Below are 21663 nucleotides of genomic sequence, written 5' to 3'. Positions count from 1 at the left end.
TTCAGCCGAAGAAGAAGAGAAGGGGGAGCCCGGGAAAGCTCTGCGCATGCTCAGAGGGGGGTTCGGAGGGATGTGCGCATGCTCAGTCTCAGCCGCTGAAGCCGCTCCTGCCCTCACAGCTTGCCAGGAAGAAAGAAAGATCTGCCTCTGAGCATGCGCACTCCCTCACTCAGGATCAGCAGCAGGAGGCGGCGGCCAAAGGCTTGACTCAGAGGCAGGAGTGCCCTTCTTCCCCTCCTCTCCCTCCCCCCTTCTTGAGGGTCTCTGGGGAAAACTAGGCATTTGGGGGGCAGATGATTTAGTAATTAAAAATAATTTATTGTATTTATATACCGCTATTCCAGAGATCATAGCGGTGAACAGCAAGTAAGCTAATTTGCAAGTCTCTCTCTCTCTCTCTCTCTCTCTCTCTCTCTCTGTCTTTGCTTCGCGAACGAAGATTCAGGAAGGACTCATGATCCCGCGCTTTGTACAAGCAGCGCGTTGGTGACTAAAAAAGCCAATTCGGGATAAACAGGTCCGGTTGCAGAAAGCACAGCAGAAAGTCTCCTTGGGTGATGTTTCCAGGTTGCGGTTCTTTCTGCGTTGTCATTTCTCTTCGAGGCTTGTTTGGCGTGAGCTTTCGAAGAAGGCTGCAGCATCATGGATAGTGTGTCTCCATGCTCCCAATGCGAGGCCAGGGAGGACCATTGTTGGTGATCGATTTGGGCGAGCCTGAGATGTTGTTTCAGGGAGTCCTTGTATCTCTTCTTTGGGGCGCCCCTCTTACGCTGACCCGTGGCGAGTTCACCGTAGAATACTATTTTGGGGAGGCGATGGTCCTTCATCCTAGAAACGTGTCCTGCTCAGCGCAGCTGCGTCCTCAATAGCATGGCCTCAATGCTGGTGATCCCTGCTTGCCCGAGGACAGCAACATTCGTCACATAGTCAGTCCAGTGTCTGTTTAGAATTGTGCGTAAACAGCATTGATGAAAGCGTTCAAGGAGTCGTAGGTGTTGGCGATAGGTGCCCCATGTTTCAGACCCATAGAGGAGAATAGGCAGTACAATGGCTCTATACACACTGATTTTTGTGCTTCGCCTCAAGTGTTTGTTACTCCAGACTCTTTTGTGAAGCCTTCCGAATGCGCTATATGCCTTTGCCAGTCTGTGATGGATCTCTTTATCAATCTTGGCGTCTGAGGAGATGATGCTTCCCAAGTAGGTGAACTGCTGGACAGACTTAAGCACAGATGTGCCTACAGTGATGTGGGGATAGTAGTGTTCTTCCTGTGGTGCCGGCTGGTAGAGGACTTCCGTTTTCTTCAGACTGACTTCCAGCCCAAAGAGCTCTGCAGCTGTTGCAATACAAGATGTGAGGCACTGCTGAGCTGCTTCTGTATGGGCAACGAGGGCAGCATCGTCAGCAAAAAGCAGCTCACAGACTAGATAGTTTAGAGTCTTAGTGCGGGCCCTCAGGCGGCTTAAGTTAAACAGGCTACCATCAGTACGGTAGCGTATGTAAATGCCGTCTTCTTCTTTGAGATCTGCCGTAGCCCTTTGGAGCATCATGCTGAAGAAGATAGTAAATAAAGTTGGAGCAAGAACACAACCTTGTTTTACACCATTAGTTATTAGAAAGGGCTCCGAGAGAGCATCGCCATATCTGACTTGACCTTGCTGGCCTTCATGTAGCAGGATGATCATTTGGAGGAATTTGGGGGGGCATCCTAGTCGTTCCAGGATCTGCCACAGACCTTTTCTACTGACAGTGTCAAAGGCTTTGGTGAGGTCGACAAATGTTACATAGAGTCCTTTGTTCTGCTCTCTACATTTCTCTTGCAGTTGTCTGAGGGCAAATACCATGTCTGTAGTGCTCCTATTAGCTCTGAAGCCACATTGGCTTCACACACAAAATATATACTATATATATAATATACACACACACACACAATACACACACATTATAGACATGCACACACAGAGTCATCTGTATTTTCAAAGCAGAGCCTTCCCTGCCTTTCATTGCTGCCACAAAGTCTCCTTAGAGGAAGGAAGGAGGAGCAGCCAATGCCCCAAGATTCAAAATGACCTCAAGAGATTAGAAAGCTAGGCCAAAACTAACAAAGCGGACTTCAACATGGAGAAATGTAAGATACTTTACTTGAAATGCACAGGTATAAGATGGGGGACACCTGGCTTAAGGAGACCTATATGGGTGAAAGGGATCTGGGAGTCCAAGCAGACCACAAATTGAACATGAGTTAACAGTGAGATTGCATTGGCAGCTAAAAAGGCCAATGCAATTCAGGCCCCACCTGGAATATTGTGTCCAGTTGTGGGTGCCACAATTTAAAAAGGATGTTGAAAAACTGGAGCGTATCCAAAGGAGGGCAACTAAAATGGTGAAGGGTCTGGAAACCATGAAGCCCTATGAGGAACGACTCAAAGAGCTGGGGATGTTTAGCCTGGAGAAGAGACAGATGGTTAAGAGGTGACCCTGTTTAAATACTTGAAGGGATGCCATAAAGAGGATGGAACTAGCTTGGTTTCTACTGCTCCAGAGAAGAGGCCCCTGAGCAATGGATGCAAGCTCCAGGAAAAGAGATTTTCTTCCTCAGAGGGTGGTGGAGTCTCCTTCCTTGGAGGTCTTTAAAAAGAGGCTGGATAATAATAATAATAATAATAGGATTTATTTATATACTGTTCAATCACTGGGAATCCGAGCGGTTTACAACAGAGGAGATAATAGACGGTTTAGGCTTACAAACCTAAACTGTTTATCAAACCATTTCCTGTCTTGCTATGTACTGTATATGCATTATCCTACTTGAGAGTATGTATTTTCCCTGGAAGAAGATTAACCATCCACTATGAAGCCAAGCCCTCCCTCCAGTCCATCTGCCTTGGTCCAGGCCTCGGAGGTAGAGAGGAACTGCTGGACCTCTGACCCTTTCCCGCCACCACTCCCTTCTCCTTCTGTGTCATGTCTTTTTAGACTGGAAGCCCGAGGGCAGGGAACCTTCTAAAAAGACAGGACACAAAAGGAGAAGGGAATGGTGGAGGGAAAGGGGATCAGGTCCCTCTGAGACCTGGACCAAGGCAGATGGACTGGAGGGAGGGCTCTGCTTCTTCAGGCTGGCCCTGGTGGATGGCCATCTGTCAATGGGACGCTTTGATGGAGAGTTCCTGCATGGCAGAATGGGGTTGGACTCTTCCAACTCTACGACTCTATGATTGTAATCAGATAACCTTTGTCTGACAGTTATTCCTTCCTGTCGGCCAGATTGTATCAGCGCTTCATCTGCCTGATTATTTCCTCCTGCGCTGTTGGGCCCTCCATCTTCCTCCTCTCTCAGCTTTCTTTGGGAGAACGATGGAGGGATCAAGAACCGTTCCTTAGCTAGATTAGGAGGCAGCCTCTATGTAGAAGGGAGCAGCCAATGGCGACTCGGCTCGCCTCAGCGGTGTGGCCAATCCCGGCCCTCGCTCTCCTCGACGTCACAGCTAGGGATGGCCCAATGGTTGCAGGCGTTTCTTATGATGCCACGCCGGAAAAATGGGGACGGAAATAAATAGGCGGCCATGATTGGCTGGCCGCTGGTGCGGCCTGATGTCACGTGAGCCCGTCCCGCGGCGGCTTCAGCCAATCGCTGTTCCCGAAAGGCGTTTGGTCACGTGAGGAGTGGAGTATGCGGGGCACGGAGGGAATGGCCGCCGCGAGAGGTGAGGGCTGGAGAGGAGCCGCTTTGGGGCCTCCTGGGGGTCCTGGCTAGGACTGAACGGGGGGAGAGGGAGCGCTCCGAAAGGGCGGGCCTGTCTCTGCGGCAGGGAGAGTGGGCGGAGCTTGCCTCTTAAAGAAGGGACTGTTGCTAACGTAGTCTTGGGGGAGGGGGCTTATTCCGAAGAGCGGGGCCTGTTGCTAGGGAGAGGAGGGGCTTCTTGCTAAAGTGGGTTGAAGGGAGGAGTCTGTTCCATGAGTGGGAGGGGCTTGCCACTGAAGGGAGGGGTTTTGTCTATGCGTTGGGCGGGGCTTTTTGTAGAAGGGTGGGGCCTCTTATTAGGAGAGGATTCAGGACTAACGTCGAAGGGAGGGGAAGCTTTGGGCGGGCGGGGTTTAATGCTAGAAGGAGGGGCGTGGCTTCCCTCTGAAGTGGGCGTGGCTCTTTGGAAGGGGCGGGTCCTCTCCCTGAGGAAAGAGGGGTCAGTGGCCCTGGGAGACCTAAGGAGGGGGTCACCAGGACACGGGTCCTCCTTTTCCAGGACATGTCCTCCATGTCCTCCTCCTGTCTGTGAGGAATCTCCAAAAGGCCCTCCATTTTGGGGATGGCTAGGGAGCCCATGGAGGAGCCCCACCTTTGCCCTTCCCCTTCAAGAGAGAGGCCTCTCCTCCTTGGCAGGGAGAGAGAATGGGTCCTTCTCCAGCGCTTCTCTGTCAGAGAGCTCTGGGGCCACAGTGAACTACAATTCCCAGGATGCCCTAGCACTCAGAGGATTGTTTCTGCAGCGTGTTTTGCACCAGGAGTCGGGGAGATGGACACCATTCTGGGAGACATCGGAGTCGGTAGGAATGTGTTGACTCTGGCTTCTTGCTTTGCAGCCTTTTCACGGAACCCTAGAGTTGGAAGAGACCCCAAAAAGGGCATCCAGTCCAGCCCCTTTCTGCCATGCAGGAACTCACAATCAAAGCCCCCAGCCCCTGCTTAAAGACCCCAAAGAAGGAGACCCACCACAGTCTCCAAGGGAGCGTCTTACTTAAGAATTCATACTTTAAGGATTCAGCCCTGGAGCAGAGCCAGCTGCTTGATGCTGTCTTCTCAGGAGAATGCTGCCTTGAAACCTTTCAGGGAGGTTGAGGCATTGGCCTCTTGGTCTTCTCTTTCTTCTGCAGGTGAATCCCAGCTGTGAGAATACGTCTGTCTTTGGTGGTGACTTCCTTGCATTGCCTCCGGACGACCTGGAACCTGGTAGGAATGCCTTCCTTCTTTTGACTCAACTGTTAAGGAGATGCCTAGAAGCTGCGTCTGCTTCTCAGGGAAAGGGGTGGCGTTCAGGACAGAGATGTCAAGTCATGTCTTGTTATGATCAGTGTTGCCAACAAGCCTGGAAGATAATTCCCGAAAATGTTTGTCCAAAACCCACAGAATCCCACCAGATCACACGGAATATTCAGCCACAATTCCCGGAAAATTCCCATAATGTTAAAATGGTGGATGTTTTGCAAATAAACGTAAACATAACTGAATAAAAATAACTGTAACTTATTTCAACTCTCAAAATCACCATTGAACCAAACAAAGAATCTTTCAGTCCTTTTCAGATATTTATTTTGACATGAAGGGGGTTCAGGAAGCTTTGTGCCAAATAGAAAAGTGTTAGGCTGCAACCGCACTGCAGAAATAAATCCACTTTGACACCCTTTAATTGCCATGGCTCAGTGCTAGGGAATCCTGGGAATTCTAGTTTTCGGAGACATTTAACCGTCTCTCTCAGCAAACTCTGGTGTGACAACAAACTCCAATTCCCAGGATTTCATAGCACTGGGCCATGGCAGTAAAAACGGTATGAAACTGGATTGTCTCTGTAGTGAAGATGCAGCCTGAGTTAGGTCCAAGACACACTGCAGAAATAATCCAGTTCAAGACTACTTTAGGTGCCCTGGCTCAGTGCTATGGAATCCTGGGAATTGTCTCTGGAGTCTGGAGTGAAGATGCAGCCTGAGTTGGGTCCAAGACACACTGCAGAAATAATCCAGTTTGAGACTGCTTTAACTGCCCTGGCTCAGTGCTAGGGAACTCTGGGAAGTGTAGTTCTATGGAGCCCTGGTGGCGCAGTGGTTAAATGCCTGTACTGCAGCCATTCACTCGAAACCACAAGGTTACGAGTTCAAGACCAGCAAAAGGGCCCAAGCTCGACTCAGTCTTGCATCCTTCCGAGGAGGGAGCTAAAATTAGTACCCAGACTGTTGGGGGCAAATTAGCTTACTTGCTAATTAGCTTACTTGCTGTTCACCGCTATGATCTTTGGAATAGCAGTATATAAATTAAAAAAAGTTGAGCCTTCTTTATCAAAAAGAGCTCTGGTGCCACAACAAACTACAATTCCCAGGGTTCCCTAGCACTGAGCCAGGAGAGTTAAAGCGGTCACAAACTGGATTATTTTTGCAGTGTTTTGGACCTTCGTTATTAAAAATGCTCAAGGTCCAATCCATACTGCAGAAATAATCCAGTTTGAGACCGCTTTAACTGCCCTGGCTCAGTGCTAGGGAACCCTGGGAATTGTAGTTTTGTGAGAAAGCGCTCTGGTGCCACAATGAACTACAATTCCCATGCATCTGAGGAAATACGCTTAAGTCTAGAAAAGCTCATGCTGCCAACTTTTCTTTCAGTGAGACTCAAAGGTGCTACAAGATCTCTCTATCATCATCACCATTATTATTATCATTATTAAATCCAAATGCAGGTGAAGAAGGAGACTTAAATTGGCAACACTGATATGCTGTAGACTCATTCTCTGGGGCTGTGATCTGGAAGTGTGGAGGCAATTCCCTTGTCAAACCAGGGAATCCTGGGAATTGTAGTTTGTTGTGACATGTTGAGACACTGCTTTTACCAGCCAGGGCTCCATGCATGAAATTCTGGGCTTGGTGGTTTGCTGTGGCCAGAATCCCATCATTGCAGGGAGCCTTGCAGTTAGAAGCAGTGCCAAACTGGATTATTTCTGCAGTATGGATGGCAATGGAAAAGAGAACAAAAAAGAGAGCCACAAAACAAAATTATTGGAAGACAGGGCAGGGATGCCAACTTACCAGATGCTCTGCCCATGCTCAGAGGCATATTTAATCACTAACACACACACACACACACACACACACACACACACATTCTCAGGGACATCACATTCACATCACACAACTAGTAGGGCAGCCCATGGAAGGGAGGGAAGATGGGCATAAACATCTATTTTTCTACCCAGGTGCTCTGCCCATGCTCAGAAGCACCTTTCCACCTCTTTTTCTCCTCACATCTCCTCTATTCTTCTACTTTTCCCCTCCACTAGATTCTTCTCCCGTCAACCCAAATGGTCCACCTCACAGTACAACAACGACCCTGAGAGGTAGGCTTGGGGCACTCTGCCCAAGCTCAGGAATTCAGAAATTCAAATGTCACTCTAAGGCACACACAGAAGTCCACAACATCAAGCCATGATACCATTATCAACTATTGCCTTTGTGTGCCTTAAAACTTATTTCTTACTTGGAAATCCAAGGCAATTGGGAAGCCAGCCAAGATCCCTCACTCCTCCTGGGCAACACTTTGTGCCTGGCTGCCTGCCTCTCTCCAGCAGCCACTTTGCTTTGCCCTGGAGCCTGGAATTCCTGAAAGGGGGGGGGGGGGGCAATCACTGTCCTCTCTCTGATTGGCTGAAAACTGTTAGTGTGATTCCTCCAAACAGTTGGTTGGTTGGTTTGCTCTTGCTCCGTCCTCGCTCTCAGAGGGAGTCATTGGAGAGAGAGAGAGAGATTTTTCTCCAGCCCTCTCTCTGATTGGCTGAAAACTCTTACACTCCAAAGGGTTGGTTGCTCTGCAGCCATCTCAGGCTGGAGCTGAAATGGGCCAGAGTTGCCGAAAATGCACTGAAATAGAGCCAGGCACGAAAATCACACAAAAAGCTCTGAAAAGTCGCCGTTTTCGTGTGAAAGTTGCAAAATTGGCAACACTGGTTAAGATGTGAGTGTTGTTTGGCACTGCTAACTGTCTATCATAAAGAATCTCAATATGGGTTGTGTCCAAAATATTCCAAAAGCCGAGGTTTTTTTTACGAGTGGCTGAGATAGTGACACATAGATGTATAAAGTCATAGAGTTGGAGGAGACCCCAAAAAAGGCCATCCAGTCCAACCCCTTTATTTTGCAATGCAGGAACTCACAGTCAAAGCACCCTGACAGATATCCATCCAGCCTCTGTTTAAACACCTCCAAAAGGGGAGATTCCACTATACTCCGAGGAAGTGTGTTCCACTGTCAAACAACTCTTATTGTCAGGAAGTTCTTCCTAATGTTTACTTGGAGTCCCTTTTCCTGGAGCTTGCATCCATTGCTCTGGGTCCTGCTCTCTGGAGCAGCAGAAAACAAGTTTGCTTCATCTTCAATGTGACATCCTTTAAAATAATCTCGCCTTCCTCTGTCGCTTAGTCCCCTCTGGAGGGCCAAATTCCGTGCAGCTTTTGCAGGTCAAATGGGAGACAACGTTCAGCACAGGGTACCCTCCTGCCAAATCCCAATCTAGAACAGCATTGGCGGGGAAAGGAATTGACAACCTCTGCCTCCCATGTGATGGGCTTGGGCTTGATCCGCTCCCTGCTGTTGCTTCCCCTTGTTTTGAGCCTTTACCACATGGTTTGGTTGTGGATGACCTCCTCTTTCCATTCCTCCAACAAGAGTCTCTGCGGGTAGAGACACGGAGACACAGGGCACGGTGTTATCAGTACGCTGATGACACCCAAATATGCTTCTCTGTGTCCCCGACTGATGCAGTGACTAAGGATGACGTCTCTCCTCTGAATGCTTGCCTGGAGTCGGTAATGGGCTGGATGAGGGAAAACAAACTCAGCCTGAATCCAGAGAAAACTGAAGTACTGGTGATAGGTCCTCCAGGCCTTAAAAAGGAAATTTATCCACCTGTCCTGAACGGGGTCACACTTCCCCTGAAGGACGAAGTTTGCAGTTTAGGAGTACTTCTGGACTCGTGTCTGCAGTTGACATCTCAAGTAGATGCGACGGTCAGAAGTGCTTGCTATCAACTTCGGTTGATACGCCAACTGCGGCCCTTTCTGGGCCAAAGGGACCTTGAAACTGTGTTACATGCTCTGGTAACCTCTTGATTAGATTTCTGTAATGCACTCTACATGGGGCTACCCTTGTATCAAGTCCGGAAGCTTCAATTAGTACAAAATATGGCAGCCAGATTGGTCACTGGTGCGTCCAGGTTTGACCATATAACACCTATCTTGAAAGATCTTCACTGGCTGCCCATTCGCTTCCAAGCGCAATACAAGGTGTTGGTCACTACCTATAAAGCCCTACATGGCTTGGGTCCAAGTTACTTAGAATCATAGAATCATAGAGTTGGAAGAGACCCCTAGGGCCATCCAGTCCAACCCCCTGCCATGCAGAAAATCCAAATCAAAGCATCCCCAACAGATGGCCATCCAGCCTCTGCTTAAAGACCTCCAAGGAAGGAGAATCCACTACACTCCTCTCCCTCCCCTGCGTTCATTGACTGCAAACTACAGTGGTCGATTGAGATCCGCTTGGGTTTGGGTGCGGGACCCCCGTGGATACCAAAATCCATGGACCCTCAAGTCCCACTGAATGTAGAAGAAAGGATTAAACTATACTCGATCCCAAAATCTGCCTGGAAGAAGCAGAGCCCTCCCTCCGGTCCATCTGCCTTGGTCCAGGCCTCAGAGGGAGAGAAGAATGCTGGACCTGATCCCCTCCCCCCTCACCATTCCCTTCTCCTTTTGTGTCGTGTCTTTTAGATTGTAAGCCTGAGGGCAGGGAACTGTCTGGTTAAAAATAATAATAAATGTAAGCTGCCCTGATAGCCATTAGGGCTGAAGGGCGGGATATAAATACCTAAATAATAAATAAATAAATAAATAACAGAATTTTGGTACATTTTTAGGCGGCATCTCTTGCCTGATAAACTGGGGGAAGATATATAGTAAAACCGAGAATAAAAGTTGGAAATGTGGAGAGGTCATTTTTCCACTGTTGGTGGACATGTACATTTGTTAGAGTTTATTGGAAATCAGTTAGCTCCATAATGAGCAATATACTGAAAGCAAAATTGAAACTAAAACTGGAATATTATTTATTAGGGATTGTAATGACTGGCCCTCCAATCATTTGAAGACTTCTGCCAGGTAATAAGAGTAAGGTGGGAGGGAGGCACATGCAAAAGAGTAATGACATCATGCTGACAGAAGGCTCACTTGGCAAATCAGTGAGCAGGAGCAAGAGTTTCTTCCGGAAGCTTCTATGGGAGGGTTATAAAAAGGCCTCGAGACTGTGGGAGAGTAGCAGTTGAGAGGAAGAGTGAGAGTCTTCGGCAGTTAGTGGCTTCTGAAGTAGGAAGGTATCAGATCAGAACATTGAGGCCTTACTTAGTATTTTTATGTTAACTTGCATGAAATGAATGTTTTATAATTATACCTATTATACCTGCAAAGCCCTTTAGATTTTGCATTTTTATACACACACACACACACACACATATATGGTCAGTGTTACATTCCTTTACAGGCGCCCTAGCTCAGTGGATGCTTGCATAGATTAGCATAGAAGGAGAACTATAGGTCCTTAACAGGTCCCATTGCAGTGGTGGCGAATTTTTTTGGTTAGCCGTACTGGGGCGGCACTTCCTCCCTTGGGATAGGGCTGGGTGCCGGAGGCGGGACTTCCACCCTCCAGTGCGGGGCTTCTTGGAGGTGACCTTCCCCCGCACTGTTTCCCAGCCACCAGCTGTCTCTGTCTCCTGCCCTTCCCTTGGCCTCTCAGAGACAGCTGGGGACCAGTAAGTGTCCATGGGGGGCAGGAGCAATGGACCTGCAGCCCCTTCGGAGGACACCTCAGGTCTGGCAAAGCCCTGCAGGGAGGAGGAGGCCCGTGGCCCCTGCTCCTCTCTGAGGGGCTTCGCCAGACCTGAGGTGTCCTCCGAAGGACACCTGAAGTCTGGCTAAGCCCTGCGGGGGGGGGAGGAGGGCTGCGGCCCCAGCTCCGCTCCTCGGGGCTTTGCCAGAGCTGAGGTGTCATTCAAAGGACACCCCAGGTCTGGCAAAGCCAGAGAAGAGCAGCATCCCAGGCCTCTCTTCCTCGGTCCTTTCCTCCGCCCGAATTGGTTCCAAGGGTCCCGTTCGCGTGAAGGAAAGGGTTGCTGAGGGGAAGAGAACTGGGCACACGTCCCAGTCCTCTCCTCCTTGGTCCTTTCCTCCATCCGAATGGGCTCCGAGAGGCCCATTCGTGCGGAGGAAAGGGAGGCCGGGAGGGAAGAGGGCTGGGTGGAGGAGCCAGATGTGCGCAACTCTGTCTCCTTCTCCTGAGCGCCATTGGGAGGCCCGAAAATGGCAGGGAGGAGGCGAAATGGGCACGCGCATGCCTCTTCTGCCTTCTCCCTCGCCCCATGCCTGGCGAAATGGCGTTGCATGCCACACGTGGCATGGTCCCAGTGTATGTCAAGGGAAATCCATTACGAATTCACTGGGTGGTGGCACCATGCCTGGAGGATTTCCAGTGGTCACATTCGACTCCGCTGGGAGTAGGAACATAGACAAGGAGACTCAGAGAGAACTTAAGGATCTGCTGTGACTAAGAGCCAAGACTACTGTTTTGCTGCTTGGGCCACAGGAGATCATCACGGATGTTTGAAGGAAATTTAGGCAATAAATATGGGAAGGCTTGTTTTATATGACAACCTTAGCTATAATCATGTTTGCGTAGAACTGGAAGTCAAAATCTATCCTGGAAAAAGAGGAATGGATGATAAGATTATAGAATCTAATTGAATTAAATAAACTAACACAGTCATTGAAAAACAGTTCATTAGATTAATTTGAAGAAGATTAGTGATTACGGGGCTCTACAGATCTGAGCTACGGCGACGTCACGCCGCAACCCCGATCTGGCCTTTCGAGGGCACAGAAATGAGCTGCAAAAAGCGGCTCTGTTTGCACTCTCAAAAGGGTGCCATGTGGAGGGGTGCCATGTGGAGGGGTGCCTGGCATCATGGCGTCCTGCGGCGGAGTCAAGGCATGTTACATCTAGATGAGACACCTTGACCCCACCTCCAGGCCAGCCTTTCAGATCAGTCTGTAAAGGGCCTAACTTTCAAAACGACCAATGGAGAAAAAAAAATGATTGTTAGTTTGCTGTGAATACTTACACAGGGGATCCATTTCGGACCCCCCCCCCCCCCCATGTAAGGGGAAAACGCGTGTGCTTGAGCCCCATTAGGAGGCTTCTTCCGGCACGTATGATTCTATGAAAGCATAATACATTGTTATTATTACATTTTTGTGACTCCATTATAAGCATTTACCCCCATTTGATTTCTATCCAGTCAATTCCACCTCTAATAATTTGTTTTTTTTTTAATACTTGAATGTCATCTCATCTAGAAATAGCACAATATGTACTTCCCTAAACACAATTTTAAAGGTTCACATATCAAAGTTAACAACAAACCAGGAGGAAATGTAAGAATACTGATCTATAGACATTTCAATATTGCACTTGCTATTGTTGTTATTGGGTTTATTGATGTTGTTATTGCTCTGTGATTGTACAATATAATTTTATGTAGATTATTAGAATAAAAAAGAAAAAAGAGACCCACTGAAATCAATGAGAGACATGCATCCTACCCAGCCCTCCTCCCATTGACTTCTTTGGGAATGACAAAGGCTAGGACTGCAATCTTGGCCCCATTTTCTGGGCGTTAAGTCCCAGTGAACTCTGGTTCAAAACACACGGCAGAAATGATGATGATAAGTCTCTTCCCTTCAAAACCACAAAGCCTTGTAGAAGCTCACAGACTAACTGAGGTCCAAATCTCACAGCAGAAATAACCCACTTTGAGATCTCTTTAAATGCCCTTTAGCATTCTTTCAGTGCTAAAAAAATCCTGGGAATTGTAGTTTATTGTAACACCAGAGCTCTCTGACAGAGAAGGCTAAATGTCTCACAAAACAACAGTTCTGTCATGCCCAGCCTGGAGGACGGCTTGGAGGACTCAGAGGATGAGCTAGAGCCCCTGGGACCTGAACCTGTAATGGAGGAGCCAGAGCCCCTGGGGCTTGAACCTGTAATGGAGGAGCCAGAGGCTGGCCCTAGTTCTGCTGGAGCAGAGTCTATGGTCCCTCCAGAGATTCAGCAGTCAAGTTTGCCTGGTGCCGAGGCTGTGGACACGGAGGAGGATCTGGGCAGTGTGCCTACCTTCAATGAGCGTTGAGCAGAAAGAGAGGGCCTTCGAAGATCTCGGAGGCTTTATCAGAAGCGTCTTCGTAATCAGACACAGCTTAAGGCCGGCTCCTTGCCTTCTTAAGCACCTGGAGCATGTGTGGTTCTTTGCCAGTGGATATCTGACTCTTTTAGAGGAAAGACTCTGTCTCTGGCTCCTTGGCTTCTTGTCTTGACTACCCGGAAACCTTGACCTTGGACTGCTTTATCGACCTGCCTATCTGTTGCCCTGAACCTCGGACCGTCTGACAATTCTCTTGGTAATCCCTTTTGCTAGAACTACTGTGAATCTCCAGGACTGTGTAGCTTACACTGACTTTGCTGTGCTGGGAGGGGGTTTGTTTGTTGAGAACTAGCTGCCTTATCAGCCCTTTGGCTGCTTTCCCGGACAAGTTCCTAGAATTCCCTAGCACTGAGCCAAGACAGTTAAAGCAGTCCTAAACTGGATTATTTATGCAGTTTGTTTGCGATCTCTGTTAGTCTTTGAGTTGTTATTATTATTATTAATATGCCAGCTCCCTACACATAGGGACACAAAGCATATAACAAATATTGAAAAATAGAATTAAAACATAACAAAAGTAGAAATTAAAATAGTATTAAACCAACACAGCTCTCCCTCTGGAAAGTGGAAGCCAAGGGACCTGGAAGTGACATAGGAAACATAATAAAGGAAGGTGGGGCAAAATATTTTGTTGTTATTACATATTGTTATGTACTATTTATATGTATTATGCTATTATTTCCTAGATTGTACACCATGGGCAAGTTTACTTTATCTATTTTATTGATGATAAAGATAATAATAATAATTATTATTATTATTATTATTATTATTCTCTTTTCCTGGGGTTTGGAGCCATTGCTCCATCTCCCGGTCTCTAGAGGGATCTGCTGGGAGGTGGGGAGTGTGGAATTCTGGGAGAGCCTGGCAGTTGGCCTGGGGTCTGAATAGGGTTCTAGAAGGCTGGTGGGTTTGACCGTTGGCTGCTTAATGAGAAGGGTTCCTTCTGGATTTCCTTGGCAGAAAAGGGAATGTGCGTGCCTTGATGGGGGACTCCCCAGTTTGTTTCCTATGTGATAATGATTGAGGGGGAAGAGACCCCATTTTGGAGTCAATGATGGGGGGCTGGAGGGTCTTCTGTAGGGAGGCAGCCTTTGGGGCTGGAAGCAAAGAAGACTTCTCCTCCTCCAAAAAAGGCAGCAACACAACAAGAAAAATCTGGCACTCGTCTTTGTTGACCTGCAGAAGGCATTCAATAATTTAAGTTGGGATATGTTATTTACAGTGTTAGAAAAGTTAGAGATAGGACCCCAATATTTAAGCTGGATCAAAGCTATATATAATGATCAAAAAGCTAAGATAATTGTAAATCAGGAAAAAACAAAGGAAATAAAATTAACTAAAGGAACTCGTCAGGGTTGCCCATTGTCCCCCCTTTTATTTATTCTAGCCCCAGAAATTTTGAATAGTAGAACTAGACAAGAGGAAAACATCAAAGGAATAAAAATTTAAAAATTTGAATTTAAAATGAGAATGCTTGCCAATGACATGGTTTCTACATTAGAGAATCCACAACAAAGTACGAAATCATTGATAGAAGTGTTGAAAGAATTTGAAGATATCTCAGATCTTAAAGTAAACAGAGAGAAAACAAAAATAATAACAAAAATATGTTTAGGAAAGAGGAACAAGGTTTAGAGGAAATGAATGGATATAAAGTGGAGAAAGGGGTTAAGTACCTAGGTGTAATTTTGACAAACAAAAATTCAGATTTGTACGATAATAACTATGGAAAAGTATGGAGAGAAATAAAAAAGGTTCTAGAACAATGGGAAAAGGTGCAACTCTCAATACTTGGAAAAATATCAATAATACAAATGATGGTACTCCCAAAATTTTTGTTCTTGTTCAGCACATTACCATACATAAGGATAAGCTTTTGAATATGTGGCAAAAAGAAATAGCAAATTTTATTTGGAAAAAGAAAGGAGCTAAAATAAAATTAAAAATATGTGATGGGGAAAAGGGGGGGGGGGATGGGACTACCAAACTTAAAGTTATATTATTTTGCTTGCTGCCTAGTTTGGATTACAGAATGGATTAAGTTAGAGGATGAGACATTGTTATGTTTAGAAGGAGATCAGCTGAGATTCGGGAGGCATAGTTATCTTACAGTAAAGAGAAAATCCATAAAGAAAGTGTAAATCATTTAGTAAGAAAGGCTTTATTGAGAGTATGGGGGAAATATTTTATTAAAATACCACAATGGTTTTCCTCACATGGAGCACGGTTTGCAAGAGAAAGCATTTCAAAATCTTAATGGTTAAGATATTCTAATATATTGAAAACAATACAAGGGGAAATGGTGATAAAATATCAGGAAGAATTAAAAGAATCAAGAATAGATTGAGACTGGTATCTTTACAGGCAATTAAGAGAAAGGTTTGGAATTGACAAAACTTTAGTAGGAATACAAAGTGATAAATCAGAATGGGAAGAAATATTAAACAAAGGAAAAGATAAGATGATTGCTAAATGTTACAAAATGTTGCTGAAATGGGACCCTGAAGAAGAAATAAACATAGTATGGTAAGATGGGCACAAAAACATAGGGCATAATATAGAATACCATAAGTGGGAAAAGATATGGGGAAGTAGAAAGAAACATATGGTCTGTCAAGAATTAAAAGAGAACATATAGAAAAAGGTTCGCAGATGGCATTTGTCACCCAAAAAAATTTCTTTACTCTATAAAAACCCAAAACCACATTGTTGGAAATGTACAGACAATATAGGTTCATATTACCACATGTGGTGGACATGTCAGATAGCAAAAAAATATTGGTTAGAAATTTAGAAGGTAATAGTAATAGAACTAAATATAGAGATATCCTTTTGTCCAGAAACATGTTTGTTGGGTATTGTAGAACAAACAATAGAGAAGAAATATGGAAAAATGTTATTTTATTTGTTAGCATGTACTAGAATTAGCTATGCAAAATATTGGAAAACAAACAAAACACCAAATGTGGACAAATGGCTGCTCAAGTCATACGAAATGGCAGAAATGGACATTATGACAAGTTGGATGAAGGACAAATACGAAGATAAAGGAAAAAAGGAATGGGATTTATTCTACGATTACTTGGAACAAAGATGGAAAGAGATAAAAATTAAGAAATGAATACAACTTTTGGACAGTGCAATATAAGAAAAAATGTTATTGGAGGGGAATGAGTATTTTTTAAAGAATACACAAGGAGTTTACTTAAAAGAAGTAAGTAAAGTAGGTTAAGCAAGTGCATTTCAATAAAATAATAATTGGATTGGACTAAAAGTGTAAAATCAACAGCAAAATAATTATTTAGATAAAACAATAATTATGAAAACTAAAGAAAAAAAGAGAAAAGACTTAGGTGGCTGGAAGTCCTGTGTGATGTTTCGACGTTGTATGTTTTTTTAGTATAAATGTTTAAGAGGTCATCTGTATATGGAAGTGCTATGTCATGGCTTTGTTGCTTGTGCCTATGTTGCGTATATTTGTGAAAAAACTATAATAAAAATAATATACAAAAACAAAAAATCAGCAATAATAAGAAATTAAAATAGAATTAAATAATAAAAAATAGAATTAAAACACACAAAAGTAGACATTAAAACAGAATTAAGAATTAAAAAAACTCTGCTCCCTCTCTGGAAAATGTAAGCAAAGAGGCCTGGAATTAAATGGAACGAAGGGAAAAGGAGTAAAATGTTGAGAGGGGATCTCTTTTCCTGGCGTTTGCACCCATTGCTCCATCTCCCAGTCTCTGGGGTCCAATACACTCAATTGATTTTTTTTGGTCATCTGGGGAAAGTTTGGGTTTGATTTGCTCTGAGAGACATTCAGTTGTAATTTTGGTGTTCCATAGAAGACTGCATAAATGTGTAAATCGCCTCCGTTTTCTGTGATAAGGATTATTTTAATTTATTTACCTTAAAGAATTTATTTGAAAAGACAATCAACAAACAATAGATATTCATAACTGGAGAAGAATACCAAAAGAAGATCACATAACATTAAGAGAAGAAAGGCCACGAAGAAGAAGCTAAAGACAAAATTCAGACCGTTATTAAAATCTTTATTCAGAAAACAAGGAAAATTTTATCATTAGACAAGTGAAAAGGATACTAAAAACCTTTTTTGAAGGTGTATAGTATAACATACTGAATGGAGGTCATAACAATGTATTGAGAATCAATGTTTTATTTTTCTTGTTTTTGTTTGTACTATATTTTTAACATCAATAAAATTTGAAAGTTAAAAAAAAAGTAAAACACCTCCATTTGTACTTTCTCCAGGTGTGCCTAAAACCAAGATGGTCTCCAAAGGAAGGAAGAGAGGAGAAACTACCTTCAGTTCCTCCTTCATGGAAGAAACTGGAGGAAAGAAGACCTTGGGACAGGTTAATGTTCAGCCCTCTTTCTTTGTGGTGGAGTCTTTGGGAATATGACAGACTGGGATGCAATGGGGGGGAATCAGTTATTTCCAACCCTCTTTCTTTCAGTGATTCAGTTGATCCATGGTTCCTGCCACCTTGTCCTTGCTTCCCTTCTCAGCCAATCAGGGCCAGTGATGGTGGGAGGGACTGGGATTCCAGCAAATGGTGACCCTCAGAGTGTCCCTCAGGAGGACTTGCTCTGTTCCTTCCTGAGCATTAAACCCATGGCATTGAGACAGGTTTTGCCCACCATTTTGGTGGAAGGAGGCACCTGGCTCAGGCAGTTGGTTTGGAGCCACCCTGAAATGAAGTCATTCCTAAAGATTCAATTTGTGGCATTCCTATTTTTATTGTCAAGGATGGTAAGAAGGTCTTGTGGTGTTCTCTGCCTTATGAGCTAAAAGAACTTGACAGACAGTCTGGAAATCAAATCAATAAATCATAAAAATCTGCTGAATGGGTGAGGCTGCCCTAGGCTTATATCAGTTTAGTAAAGCAGATTGGGAAGAACTACAGGGAAGAATTTACATGTGCTAAACAAAGTCTCGCATCACACGAGAAACCTAGATGATCAGGAACCAAGATTGTAGCTTTGGTCATTTCCCTCATAACCCATTCTTGAAGATCCCCATAGCTTAGGAAAAGAGAGGGGAGAATATTCCAGGATCTCCCACTCTATTGGTATTTAGAATCTACCATGTACTTTCCTCCCCTTTTGCTCAGTCACTCTCTGGATGAGGGCTATTTTCTATTGCAGATCACCTTTCGAGATGTGGCAGTGTTCTTCACAGAGGAGGAATGGCCCCTCTTGAGTCCGAAGCAGAAATTTTTGTACAATGAGATGATGATGGAAACCTATGAAAATGTGTCCTCTGTGGGTAAGTACCTTGGACCCATTACCATTCCTACAGAATTGGGGGGGGGGGGTCTTGCATGCTACATTGCATGGCAATAAGTTTCCACTTTAATTGTTATAGCAACATGCTGTGAAATCTTGGAATTTGTAGTTTAGTGATCCACTAGAGCCCTCTAATTGAGGACTGTAAATACCCCTTGCTAAACTATCAAGCATAGGATTTCTTAGGAAGGAATCAGGACAGTTAATATTTTTGGCTTCAAGTACTCCTCAGTACATCCCTTAGCAAGTTTACAGGGTTTTTGGTCCTTGTTTCAGAGTTTCTATGCTCTGGACAGGCTTCCAATATCCTCTTGGGGGAAAAGGCATCCCAGGACACAATAGTGACAAAATTGCCTCCTTTTAACCTAATGGATGTTGAGGGGAATTGAGGACCAAAACATTATTTCACTTTTTCCCCAGGTAGTACCTGGGGGGGCTACCTCTAAGATCTCCTGTGAGCCCAACGTAGATGATTAATCCCCAACAGCTGCCCATCCTTGTCTTGGAGATGTCTTTAGAGTGTTTCAGATCTCCTCTTTGGAGCCTTATCCTCACCAAAATCGGAGTCCAATTCCCAGCCCCCTTCCTCAGCCTTCCTATGGATTGATTTATATATGTATTATCATACATTTCTCACCAAATGGGACTGAAAGTGTCTCTTTCCTGCACCATACTCTGTGTCTGTCTGTCTCTCTCTCTCTCCCTGTGTGTGTGTGTGTGTGTGTGAGAGAGAGAGAGAGAGAGAGAATGTGAAAAATAGAATGGCATGGAGGAGATGCTGAAGGGGAAAGGCTCAAGCAGTGTGTATGGGCATGAGAGGAGGGAGAAATGGAATGTGATTAGGCTTGCCATATCCTGCCTGCGGGCAGGACTTTCCCGATTTGGGGCGGGTCCACACAGCCCACCCTGGTTTGGCCCCGCCCCCAGGATTCCCCACCCCCAGCGAGGCCCTGGAGGCGGCTCCGCGATTGGAGAAAGGAGGGAGAAATGGAAGGTGGGGAGAAGGGAAGGGAAGGAGCAAAGCAAGTCTAGCTCTGTTTGGGCAGAATATCTATGAAGGTGGGAAAAGGACACCGAAATTCCTTTATCGCTTATGTTTCTTTCCCTAGTTCATTTAGCTTAGCTCCATTGCAGACTCCAGAGGCCTCTCTTCTTTTAATGTTGAGATGTGTCTTGTCTGTCTTTGCCCTTTTTTATAGAAGAACTTGAGACTCATGAGAGACTGGAGACTGGGAAGAAACCATTCAAATGCCAGCAGTGTGGAAAATACTTTCCTCAGAGGTCAGACCTTGTGCAACATCAGAGAGTCCACACAGAAGAGAAGCCATATAAATGCCAGCAGTGTGGAAAATGCTTTGCTCTCAAGTCAGAGCTTGTGGTGCATCAGAGAGTCCACACAGGAGAGAAACTATACAGATGCCAGCAGTGTGGAAAATGCTGTACTCAGTCAGACCTTGTGGTGCATCAGAGAATCCACACAGGAGAGAAACCATTCAAATGCCAGCAGTGTAAAAGATGGTTTGCTTGGGAATCAGACCTGATGTTTCATCAGAGAGTCCACACAGGGGAGAAACCATACAGATGCCAGCAGTGTGGGAAATGTTTTGCTCGGGAGTCAGAGCTTGTGCAACATGAGGGATCCCACACAAGGCATATGAAAGTTGAACTTTTTAAACAAAAAATTGCTTCTTGTATCATAAATCAACCACTTTTGCTTAAAAACAAATAAAGTGTTAAATCCACTAAATTTTTTTAAAAAGGTCACCCCAAATCAAAAATTTGTATTACGGTATTAGTGCATACGAGGTATATTATGTACCATAGTATATATTGTATAACTGGCTATATCATGATACCATATATGCAGTTATACTCTATTATTCATAATTTTACAATTTATACATTTATAGAACTCCTATTTTGAGTTTTATAAACATGATTTAGAACATGTTTAAACCTAGTTTTTTTGTATTTCTTTAATAGTGTAAAGCAATGTTGCAAAACCATACAAAAGAACAAACATACTTGGACCAAACATCTTGTTCAGTTTCAGAAGTCACATTAAACAGGAAGTAATGTGCCATTAGAAGAATTTTCTCTAGTAAATAAAAGCAGAATACTGCTGAAAACACAAATTATTGGGAGATACCAATTGCTTGGAGAATAAATTAAAGATAGAAAGGAGCGAGTACCAGAAATCTCTAAGGAAATTTCTAAATTAAGGGAAAACGAATTAAATTTCCCACATGTTTCAGATCGGATGATACAATCAAAGCTTGACAAGGTGCTAAAGATTTGTGATTAATGTGTTAATAGGGGAAAATATGATGCCCTGGAAAAAATTTTGATATTCCCAAAATAGAAGGGGAATGGTTATCCAGTGAAGAGCAAAAAATGTACCTTCTACAAGTAGAAAGCAAGGGAACAGCTGGGTACTCAACAGGTAAAACTGCAAGCAAAGATACAATACACTTATCAAAAAGACGAAAACCTCAAGGTCTATCACTACCATCAATATGTCATGATCTTGAACTTACTGCTAGCGTATGATTTTAAGGCAACTTGCACTTTTATCTCCATCCAATAAACCTTTGATTTCTTTGAAGCATTCTGTTTGCGTAGCTGCCTAGTGTTGGTTATTACCTTTAAAGCCCTAAATGGCTTGGGCCCGGGTTACTTGAGGGAACGCCTCTCCCTACATAATCCTCCCCGCACACTCAGGATTACTGGAAAACTGTCACTCAATCACCCTAAGGTGAGATTGGCGTCCACTCAACAAAGGGCCTTTACGGCCGTGGCGCCCTCTCTATGGAATGCCTTCCCTGAAGGGATCCGCCTTAGTGGAACGGTGGAAGCCTTTAAGAAGGCTTTTAAAACTCATCTCTTCCTTCAAGCCTTCCCTCCTAATTCCATTTAAGAATATATTCCCCTATTGATTTTCAAGTATAGTTTTTATGACTTTTGATTTTATAGTATTATTGGATGTTTTTAAAATTTCTGTTGTATTTAATTCATTTTAACTATGTATTTCTAAGATGTGGTTTTCCTACTGTTTTTATTGTCTGGTTTTAACGATCTCTGTACACCGCTTTGATCGTAGGAAAAGCGGTTAAATAAATGAACAAATGATGATTATTATTATTATCCAAAGAACATGAAACATAGTAGGAAGGAAGGTGAGGCTGGGGAGTGGTTTGGGAAAGTGAAAGAGAAAGAGGAAGACCCCTCTATGGAAGAAACAGCATTGTCTGAATGGATTCCCTGAGGAAGAGGGCAGGAGG

General features: G+C 44.5%; 1 protein-coding gene across 1 annotated transcript; it reads left to right on the top strand.

Annotated features, from left to right (window-relative positions):
* Positions 1-3659: 3659 nt before the first annotated feature.
* Positions 3660-20987, top strand: LOC149324268 (uncharacterized). The gene is made up of 5 exons (XM_089498049.1): positions 3660-3704; positions 4870-4945; positions 17345-17448; positions 18242-18362; positions 19582-20987. The coding sequence occupies exons 3-5, from the start codon at positions 17362-17364 to the stop codon at positions 20109-20111; spliced, it is 738 nt and encodes a 245-aa protein (XP_089354175.1). The 5' UTR covers positions 3660-3704; positions 4870-4945; positions 17345-17361; the 3' UTR covers positions 20112-20987.
* Positions 20988-21663: the final 676 nt, after the last annotated feature.

This window comes from Sceloporus occidentalis, unplaced genomic scaffold (genome assembly GCF_023333645.1).
Source record: "Sceloporus occidentalis isolate IW3139 unplaced genomic scaffold, rSceOcc1.0.p SCAF_1, whole genome shotgun sequence".
Lineage (NCBI taxonomy): Eukaryota > Metazoa > Chordata > Lepidosauria > Squamata > Phrynosomatidae > Sceloporus > Sceloporus occidentalis.
Note: the sequence above shows the minus strand (reverse complement) of the source record. Positions and strands in the feature narration are given on the sequence as shown.

Excerpts from the sequence above, each read along its gene's own strand:
- LOC149324268 (XM_089498049.1), top strand. The coding sequence starts at position 17,362 with ATGGTCTCCAAAGGAAGGAAGAGAGGAGAAACTACCTTCAGTTCCTCC. Across the intron at positions 17,449-18,241 it reads GAAAGAAGACCTTGGGACAG|ATCACCTTTCGAGATGTGGC; the intron begins GTTAATGTTCAG and ends TTTCTATTGCAG. Across the intron at positions 18,363-19,581 it reads TGAAAATGTGTCCTCTGTGG|AAGAACTTGAGACTCATGAG; the intron begins GTAAGTACCTTG and ends CCTTTTTTATAG.